Source organism: Pelophylax lessonae (assembly GCF_965119305.1).
Source record: "Pelophylax lessonae genome assembly, chromosome: 1".
Classification (NCBI taxonomy): domain Eukaryota; kingdom Metazoa; phylum Chordata; class Amphibia; order Anura; family Ranidae; genus Pelophylax; species Pelophylax lessonae.
Genome location: NC_138768.1, coordinates 881020160 through 881029603, shown reverse-complemented (window position 1 = coordinate 881029603; position 9444 = coordinate 881020160). Strand labels below are relative to the sequence as shown.

The following is a 9444-nucleotide window of genomic DNA, read 5'->3' as shown; positions in this document are numbered from 1 at the left end:
TTAGCACATCAAGGAAACGTGGCAGGGGCGATGCCCCCCACTGGCCAGAGGCACAATAGCAGGCCGCACACATGGAACACAGGTTGCTTATAGCACACTCACCGGAAGAGAAAGGGCACACACATACAGCTGGAGAACAGCCAGCCCTAGCCAGAAAAACAGTGAACACAGCAGCTCAATACCAAGATTCAACCTTCACCCATTATGGCAGGAAATGTCTAAGTAGACCCCCCCAGGGAGTCAATCTCCGTTTTTTTGGGGTCCCCAACCCTGGGCTTGTACAATACCCTACTGGGAACACCTTGGTCAGTCAGTACTGCACAGGGTTCCAAATACACAGAGTCCAACGCTGAATGTTTGCATTACAGTTGATCCCTACATGTTTGTTTCAATCTCATTGTAGCGGGGCTTGAATAACATCCATCTAAGTGCCTTAGCTGGAGGATTGGCTCCAGATTAAACCAAGCTCCTGATCTCGGCTGGAACCATTGGGATTCTGGTAGTATCATGCAGACAGCTACATATCAGTGACCATCACCTTCAGCCATTGGTGAAAAAAACGTAGGAGCTTCCTGTACAGGAGGGGTTATATAGGGCAGTGGTCCTCAACCCTGGCCTACAGGGCCCACTAACAGGCCAGATTTTAGGTATTACCTTGGGGAGATGCAGACTAGAGTACTGCAATCACCGAGCAGCAAATGATATCACCTGGGATGTATTTCAGTTATCTTGAAAATCTGGCCTGTTAGTGGGCCCTGTAGGCCAGGGTTGAGGACCACTGATATAGGGGACTTCCTGTCCGTTTCTTCTGCCAGTGTCCATTCACCTATAGGTGGCGCATAACCCATGTAGGTATGATTTATATATAGCCTGCTCTGTGTCCTGTGATCTACAAAAAAGAAAAGCTGTTTCCAACTAAAAGAAGAAGAAAAGAAAAATAAATGCTGAAACATGATCCTAATGAGAAGAGGGAAGGTTTGGGGGTACCTGGACATACATAATGGGGTCTATGTATAAACACATTTCCTGTGTGGATGTGACCACAAACATTCACACAAACAGGGCAAAAATTGCCGTAATTCCTCTATTATGTGTGATTCTTCTATCACCAGCACCACCTAGTGGCCATAATGTGTGTTTTTTTTTCCCCCAGAAATACTCCAAGCTGGAAAAAAAAATGTATTTTGGCCACTAGATGGAGCAGATGATATGTGAATCACACATAATAGAGGAAATATGGCAATCTTCATTCTGATTTTTGTTCTATCCACACAGCAAAAATCTGATACATTGACCCCTTGAAGTGACCCTTTTACTTCCCCTGCATGCACAGCAACCATGGTTCCTCCAAAGCACATGTGTCAAACACAAGGCCTGTGGGTTGAATCTGGCCCTCGAGGCCATTTCATGTGGTCCTCGCACCTCTCCTGCAGTTGTAGGAGAGCTCCAGCCCTCCTCTGGTCCTCCTCCAGACCCTGTACTTTCTGCTTTCCAGAAATGCCTCCAGCTTCTTCCCAGCAGCAGCACAAGGTAAGGTGGATGCACTGTGATGGAAGGGAGGGTGGGGGACTCCACTTCTGATGGTGGGGAGGCTCTTGACGTCTTATGTAAGGGTAGGGGATGCTCTGGACTTCCAGTCTTACTGATACAACTGGACCTTTTGAGGGCACTCATAATGCTGATTCAGCCTGCAATTAATTTGAGTTTGACACCCCTGCACTAAAGTAAAAATAAAGTATACCTGTACACCTAAATTTATTCTAGAATCGTTACAGTGCAATTTATTTCAATACTTTTGTATAATATTAGGTTGTAAATATCTGTATAGATACATGTATTGCCTTAACCACTTCCCGCCCGCCATATGGCAGAATGATGGGCGGAAAGTGGTTAAGTTATCCTAACTGGGCGTCATATGACGTCAAGCAGGATAAGCCGCTCGCGTGCACCCGCGGGGGGTGCGCAGAGCGGCGAACGGTGGTGCGGTGTGTCACTCTGACACACCAAATCTCTGATACTGGTAAAGAGCCTATGACGTAGGCTCTTTACCATGTGATCAGCTGTGACTAATCTCAATCGTAATCAGGAAGTGCCGTTTATCGGCTTTCTTCCAGTCCAGGCTTTCTTCCAGTCGCGCCCGAGTGGAAGGAGATAAGGCCCGAGTAGAGGAGAGCCGATCGGGGGCTCACGATGGGGGGATCTGCACTGATAATCAGTGCATTGATTATCTGTGCAGACCCATCAGCAATGCCCACTAGAGCCCACCAGGCATGCCAATCATTGCTAACTAAAAATGCCAATCAGTGCCCATTAGTAATGCTTGTCAGTGCCTCAGCAGTGTGGCCTATTAGTGCCATCTATCAGTGCCCATCAGTGCCGCCCATCAGTTCCCATCATTGCCCATCAGTGCCACCCATCAGTGCCACCTACCAGTGCCCATTAGTGTCGCCTATCAGTGCCACCTATAAGTGCCCATCAGTGCCGCCTATCAGTGCCTATCAGTGGCAAAAACAGTGCCCATTAGTGCTGCCTATGAGTGCCCATCAGTGCCGCCTATCAGTGCCCATCAATGTTGCATATCGTTGCCACCTATCAGTACCCATCAATGCTGCCTATCAGTGCCGCCTATCAGTACCCATCAGTGTTACATATTAGTGCCTCATCATCAGTGCCACCTCATCAGTGACTATCAGTGCTGCCTCATCAGTGCCCCTCAGTGCCGCATCATCAGTGCCCCTCAGTGCAGCCTCATCAGTGACTATTACTGCCGCCTTATCAGTACCCCTCAGTGCAGCCTCATCAGTGCTCATCAGTGCAGGAGAGAACTTTCTTATTTACAAAATTTTTAAAATAAACAAAGAAAAACTTTTTCTTCAAACTTTTCGGTTTTTTATTTGTTTAGCAAAAAAGAAAAAACCCAGAGGTGATCAAATACCACCAAAAGAAAGCTCTGTTTGTGGGGAAAAAAAATGATAAAAAGTTTGTTTGGGAACAGCGTTGCATGACCGCGCAATTATCATTCAAAGCGTGACAGCGCTAAAAAGCTAAAAATTGGCCTAGGCAGGAAGGGGGGTGAAAGTGCCCGGTATTGAAGTGTTTAATATATTTGACTAAATTAGAGATCCTAGCCCAATGACCATCATTTCATCCAGTCATTGTCGGAGGATATTTTCCAGAAACAGCCAAAGTCCAACCTTACCAGAATCTGCCTCATGTGGTGTAATTTCTGGAGCTCTTTAGATGTGGGCCAGTCTCGGGGTCCCATCTACACTGATTGGAGGGTCTGGCCAGTAGTAATAGAACCAAAGCCACTGAATGTACCAATAAAATAGAATCCATTGCTGGCCATCTCTCAGAGTCATTGTTACACGGCTATTTAACATTTTTAACAGAAATGTATCAACTTTTTAATTAACATACTGTATAATACAAAAAAATATATAGCAACAGAACTGGGAGATAATATTCTGGTACGTTCGGTGGAAGCTTTAGCGGTAAAGCTGATAATTATACAACATTGAATTATTTCCCAAATGATGTGCATATCTTCTGAGCCTCTCCCCATTGTGCGATCACTGGTGGCCTGGGTGTTGGAGAAGGCTGTATTGTCCTTCTGCCGGATGCTCACCCAGGGACCCCGACTGCTTCTCCTGAGAAGGGTGTCCAGAAGGGATGTACAGAGGATTCTGGAGGACCTCAGCTGGATCCTATGAGGAAAGATTGACAGAAAGTGTCATCTGGAATATTTCTCCGTCATTAGTGTCAGTGGAATAAAATAAGACCCTTCACTGGTGTGAGTAGGATGAAATAAGACCCAACTTTGGACTCAGTGTAATAAAAGAAGTCCCAACATTGGTGTCAGTACAGGTCCCTATTCTTTGGTAAGAGGCCAATTTATTCTGGTGGAGAAATTTTCATTTTTTTGTGTTGAAAGTCACTCAATGTTGTAAGAAGAAGTGGATTTGAAGAAAATATTCACTTCACTGGTGGTGCATACACAGATGTGAATGGACTTATATCACATTTATCCATTTTTATTGTTTTTGTTTTTGAACAATAGTGTTAACCACTTAAGCCCCGGAAGATTTTACCCCCATTCCGACCAGGGGGTATTTTGCGATTCGGCACTGCGTGACTTTAACGGAGAATTGCGCGGTCGTGCGACGCTGTACCTAAACGAATTTGGCGTCCTTTTTTTCCCACAAACAGAGCTTTCTTTTGGCGGTATTTGATCACCTGTGCGATTTTTTGATCACGCGCTATAAACAAAAAAAGAGCGTCCATTTTGCAAAAATAGCAATATTTTTCCCTTTTTTTTATATGAAATTCCCCCAAAAAAAATGTAAAAATCAAAATTTTTTAAAATTTTCAGCCAATTTGTTTTATGCTACCTATGTTTGGTAAAAAAAATCGCAAAAAGCGTATTTTGATTGGTTTGCGCAAAAGTTATTGCGTTTACTAACAAAGGGAAATATTTTTGTCATTTTTGTTGTTTTTTTTTTTTAACGCGTAATGGCGGCGATCTGCGATTTTTTTTGCGGTACTGCGACATTGCGGCGGACAGATCGGACCCTTGACTGACATTTCTGACACTTTTGGGGTTACCAGTGACATTTCTACAGTAATCAGTGCTATACATATGCACTGTTACTGTAAAAATACACTGGTAGTGAAGGGGTTAACTTTATTTGGGAGGGAGGGGCTGTGTGTGTCCCTAGGGGCGTGCTTTCTACTGTGATTGGCTGTGGCTTGAGCTGTAAGGACACTGATCAACAGATCTACATAGTAGATCCGTGTGTTCAGTGTCTTTACACCGAGGAGAATGACAGGCGGCTTGTTTACACAAGCTGCCTGACTTTCTCCCTCTCCCCCGCCGATCGCAGAGTGGCCGGCGGACATCGGGTCCGCCGGTCACAAGCGCGGGGGGGGGTCCGTGACCGCGCGGGAGCGGGAGCGCGCCTCCGGGGGCGCGCGCTCGCTCCCTAGACCCTCACAAGCTAGTGACGTAGCCCTTTGAGAGGGAGGGGCTGTGTGTGTCCCTAGGGGCGTGATTCTAACTGTGATTGGCTGGGGCTTCAGCTGTATGCAGAGTGATCAACGGATCTACATAGTAGATCCATGTGATCAGCTCTCATACAGCGAGGAGAATGACAGGCAGCTTGTTTACACAAGCTGCCTGACTTTCTCCCTCTCCCCCGCCGATCGCAGAGTGGCCGGCGGCGATCGGGTCCGCCGGTCACACGCGCGGGGGGGTCCGTGACCACTCGGGAGCGGGAGCGCGCCTCCGGGGGCGCGCGCTCGCTCCCTAGACCCTCACAAGCTAGTGACGTAGCCCTACGTCACTTTGCCTGTGAGGGGCTGACCGCCGACGTAGATAGTCGTGCGGCGGTCGGCAAGTGGTTAAATCGAACACAAACAAGGGAACGTTTTTCCCTCAGAATTTAACATCAAAACAGTCTCACTGGTTTTAAAATACTGTATATACAGTGGTGATCGAAAGTTTGGGCACTCCAGGTAAAAATTTGTATTAATGTGCATAAAGAAGCCAAGGAAAGATGGAAACATCTCCAAAAGGCATCAAATCACAGATTAGACATTCTTATAATATGTCAACAAAAGTTAGATTTTATTTCCATCATTTACACTTTCAAAATAACAGAAAACCAAAAAAAATGGAGTCTGCAAAAGCTTGGGCACCCTGCAGAGTTAACCACTTAAGCCCCGGAAGATTTTACCCCCTTCCTGACCAGGGCCTATTTTGCGATTCGGCACTGCGTGACTTTAACGGACAATTGCGCAGTCGTGCGGTGCTGTACCTAAATTAATTTGACGTCCTTTTTTTCCCACAAACAGAGCTTTTTTTTGGTGGTATTTGATCACCTGTGCGATTTTTTGATCATGCGCTATAAACAAAAAAAAAGCGTCAATTTGGCAAAAATAACAATATTTTTCCCATTTTTTATATGAAATTCCCCCAAAAAATGTAAAAATCAAAATTTTTTAACATTTTCGGCCAATTTGTTTTTGCTACATATGTTTGGTAAAAAAAATCGCAAAAAGCGTATTTTGATTGGTTTGCGCAAAAGTTATCGCGTTTACTAACATAGGGAAAGATTTTTGTCATTTTTGTTGTTTTTTTTTTTTAACGCGTAATGGCGGCGATCTGCGATTTTTTTTTTGCGGGACTGACATTTCGGCGGACAGATCGGAGAGGGAGGGATGGTGTGTGTTCCTAGGGGTGTGATTCTAACTGTGATTGGCTGTGGCTTGAGGTGTAGGAACAGTGATGAACAGTCCTACATAGTATAACCGTATGATCACTGTTTCTACACAGGGGAGAATGACAGGCGGCTTGTTTACATTAGCCGCCTGCCTTTCTCCCTCTGTACCGACGACATCGGGTCCACCGGTCACACGCGCGGGGGGGTCCGTGACCGCGCGGGAGCGCGCCTCTGGCGGCGCGCGCTCGCTCCCCAGAGCCTCACAGGGTAGTGACGTATATATACGTCACTTTGCCTGTGAGGGGCTGACCGCCGCAGTATATGTACTTGCGGCGGTCGGCAAGTGGTTAATATCTTGTACTGCCCCCTTTGGCAAGTATCACAGCTTGTAAACGCTTTTTGTAGCCAGCCAAGAGTCTTTCAATTCTTGTTTGAGGTATCTTTGCCCATTCTTCCTTACAAAAGTCTTCCAGTTCTTTGAGATTTCTGGGCTGTCTGTCACACACTGCTCTTTTAAGGTCTATCCATAGATTTTCAATTATGTTGAGGTCAGGAGATTGTGAAGGCCATGGCAAAACCTTCAGTTTACGCCTCTTGATATAATCCCCCGTGGATTTCGAGGTGTGTTTAGGATCATTATCCATTTGTAGAAGCCATCCTCTCTTTAACTTCAGCTTTTTCACAGATGGCATCAAGTTACCATCCAAAATTTGCTGAAATTTTATTGAATCCATTTTTCCTTCTACTCGTGAGATGTTCCCTGTGCCACTGGCTGCAATACAACCCCAAAGCATGATTGATCCACCCCCATGCTTAACAGTTGGACAGAGGTTCTTTTCATTAAATTCTGTGCCCCTTCTTCTCCAAACGTACCTTTGCTCATTCCGGCCAAAAAGTTCAATTTTAACCTCATCGGTCCACAGAACATGTTTCCAAAATGCATCAGGCTTGTCTATATGTTCATTTGCAAAGTTCAAATGCTGATTTTTGTAGTGAGGACGTAGAAGAGGTTTTCTTCTGATGACTCTTCCATGAAGACCATATTTGTACAAGTATCTCTTTATAGTGGAATAGTGTACCACAACTCCAGTGTCTGCCAGATCTTTCTGGAGGGATCGTGCAGTCAAACGTGGGTTTTGAATTATTTTTCTCACAATCCTGCGAGCTGTTCTGTCTGATATTTTTCTTGGTCTTCCAGATCTTGCTTTAACTTCCACTGTTCCTGATGACTGCCATTTCTTAATTACATTCCGAACAGAGGATATTGACATCTAAAAATGCTTTGCTATCTTCTTATAGCCTTCTCCAGCTTTGTGAGCGTCAACTATTTTCATTTTCAGTTTTCTAGACAACTGCTTAGAAGATCCCATGGTGCTGATTGTTGGGGCAAGGTCAGATGAGTCTGGGCATTTAAAACCTTTGAGATTGACATCACCTGGTCTTCCCAGACGATGATTGAGAACAATCCATGACACTGGCAGGTCTCAGCCTTGCAAAGGGGGCAGTGCATGCTATAAATTCTGCAGGGTGCCCAAACTTTTGCAGACGCCAATTTATTGTTTTCTGTAATTTTGAAAATCTAACTTTTGTTGACATATTATAAGAATGTCTAATCTGTAATTTGATGCCTTTTGGAGATTTTTCCATCTTTCCTTGGCTTCTTTATGAACATCAATACAAATTTTTACCTGGGGTGCCCAAACTTTCGATCACCAGTGTAAGCATATATGCTGACTTTATTGCTATAATGAGTATTTTTGGTCAGCCAGCTGACTTCCGTTCTCTGATCTGATGGGTTCGCTAGTCTAACAGAACACAGGCTAACTTCTTAGGAGATCCCCGGACATGCTTACCCGCTCCTGCTTTCCTCTCCTTGCTCTCGTGCCTCCAGGAAAGGATTTCTCCATGTGTTGTAGAGGGTCCGTCCAGCACCTGAGCCCTAGGCCCGAAGTAACACTCCCTCCCAAGACTAGGGGGCACCTTCAAGGGCCACGGACAGCCTCCTCAGCACTCCATCTCCAGTTTCCACACGACTGCCCCTGCAGGCAGGACACATGAGGTGGCCTGCCCCCTTCCTGCCCATTTCGCTAGGGATTGGCTGGTGTCCTCATCAAGACTCCACCGCACTGCTTCTCCAAGGTTCCAGAAAGCAGGGAGAGTCACCAGAGGTGCTGCTTGCTGAGTCATCCAGCCTCCATGAGTCACTCAGCCCTAACCCAGATTCAACCCAGGCCTGGATCTCAGCCAAACCAAATTAGCCTACACTATAGTTTACTCTAAAAAAAAAAAAAAAACTATCTACATCTAGCACACTAGAGGGTGCTACACAAATATGAGAGCCACATACTGTATATCCCTGCATAGATTTTTATTAACTGTTGTGAATCTCTCTTCATTCCATGGTGATGTGATCAGGAGTTGGATCTCACCTCTTGAGTAATGGGTATCTCCTGATAGATGTGGGAAGGTTTGATGGATACAAGTTCATTGTTTCTCAGATTATTGTCACTGATGGATCCCATCTTCTTCCCTGGCAGCACCTGCTGTGACTGGTTTGACTGTAAGAAAAAGCATAAATAAGCAAATTGATCCACCAGATCTAAGATCACAGATCGGGCTGATCTTAAGGCGGCCATTCATGGATTGAAAGTCGATCAGTTCAGCAGAGACCGGAGGAATTTCATATGTTATGGGCAGGCTGGTTTCACAAAAGCCAATCTACTGATCGACTTTTGTACAACCAGCCTGTTGGGTTTGTCCCAATTGATCAATACCCCCGGCTATAACCAGCAGAAATGACCAGTGTATTCTGATGATGGAAGTCTCCCCACTGGCAGAATTCAATGTCTCAGTGAGAAGGATTTCCCCCATTTACATTGAGTGTCTGAATGGTGGAATTGGGTCTTTTATTTTTTTTTGTCCAACCCGCTGGTTGAATTATAAAAGATAATAATGTATGGGCATTCTTAAAACAACAAGTATGAACTGATAAGAGAGACCACAGACACTGGTAAGACAGACTTGACCTGAGAGAAACTGTGCCAATAGGGGAATGAGACTGGATAACTGGGGGGGGGGGGGGGGAATTGTGGAAACTGGGAGGAGAAACTGCAGGAACTGGGGGATAGACTTCAGGAACAGGATGAACAAACTGAAGGAACAGGGAGGAGTGACTGCATGAACAAGAAGAAAAAACTGCAGGAGCTAGGATGAAAGACTGCAG

General features: G+C 45.4%; 1 protein-coding gene across 2 annotated transcripts in view; it reads right to left on the bottom strand.

Annotated features, from left to right (window-relative positions):
• Positions 1-3436: 3436 nt before the first annotated feature.
• The window catches only part of LOC309562040 (uncharacterized protein), a 172081-nt gene continuing 166073 nt past the window's right edge, over positions 3437-9444 (bottom strand). Inside the window, exons 3-4 of one of the 2 annotated variants that reach the window (XM_082266141.1) lie at positions 8651-8770; positions 3437-3707 (exon numbers count right to left, since the gene is read on the bottom strand). In XM_082266141.1, the coding sequence (XP_082122267.1) occupies positions 3573-3707; positions 8651-8770 (255 nt within the window). In that variant the 3' untranslated portion in view covers positions 3437-3572. The remainder of the gene's footprint in view (positions 3708-8650; positions 8771-9444) is intronic. The other variant, XM_082266142.1, reaches the window with a different exon arrangement.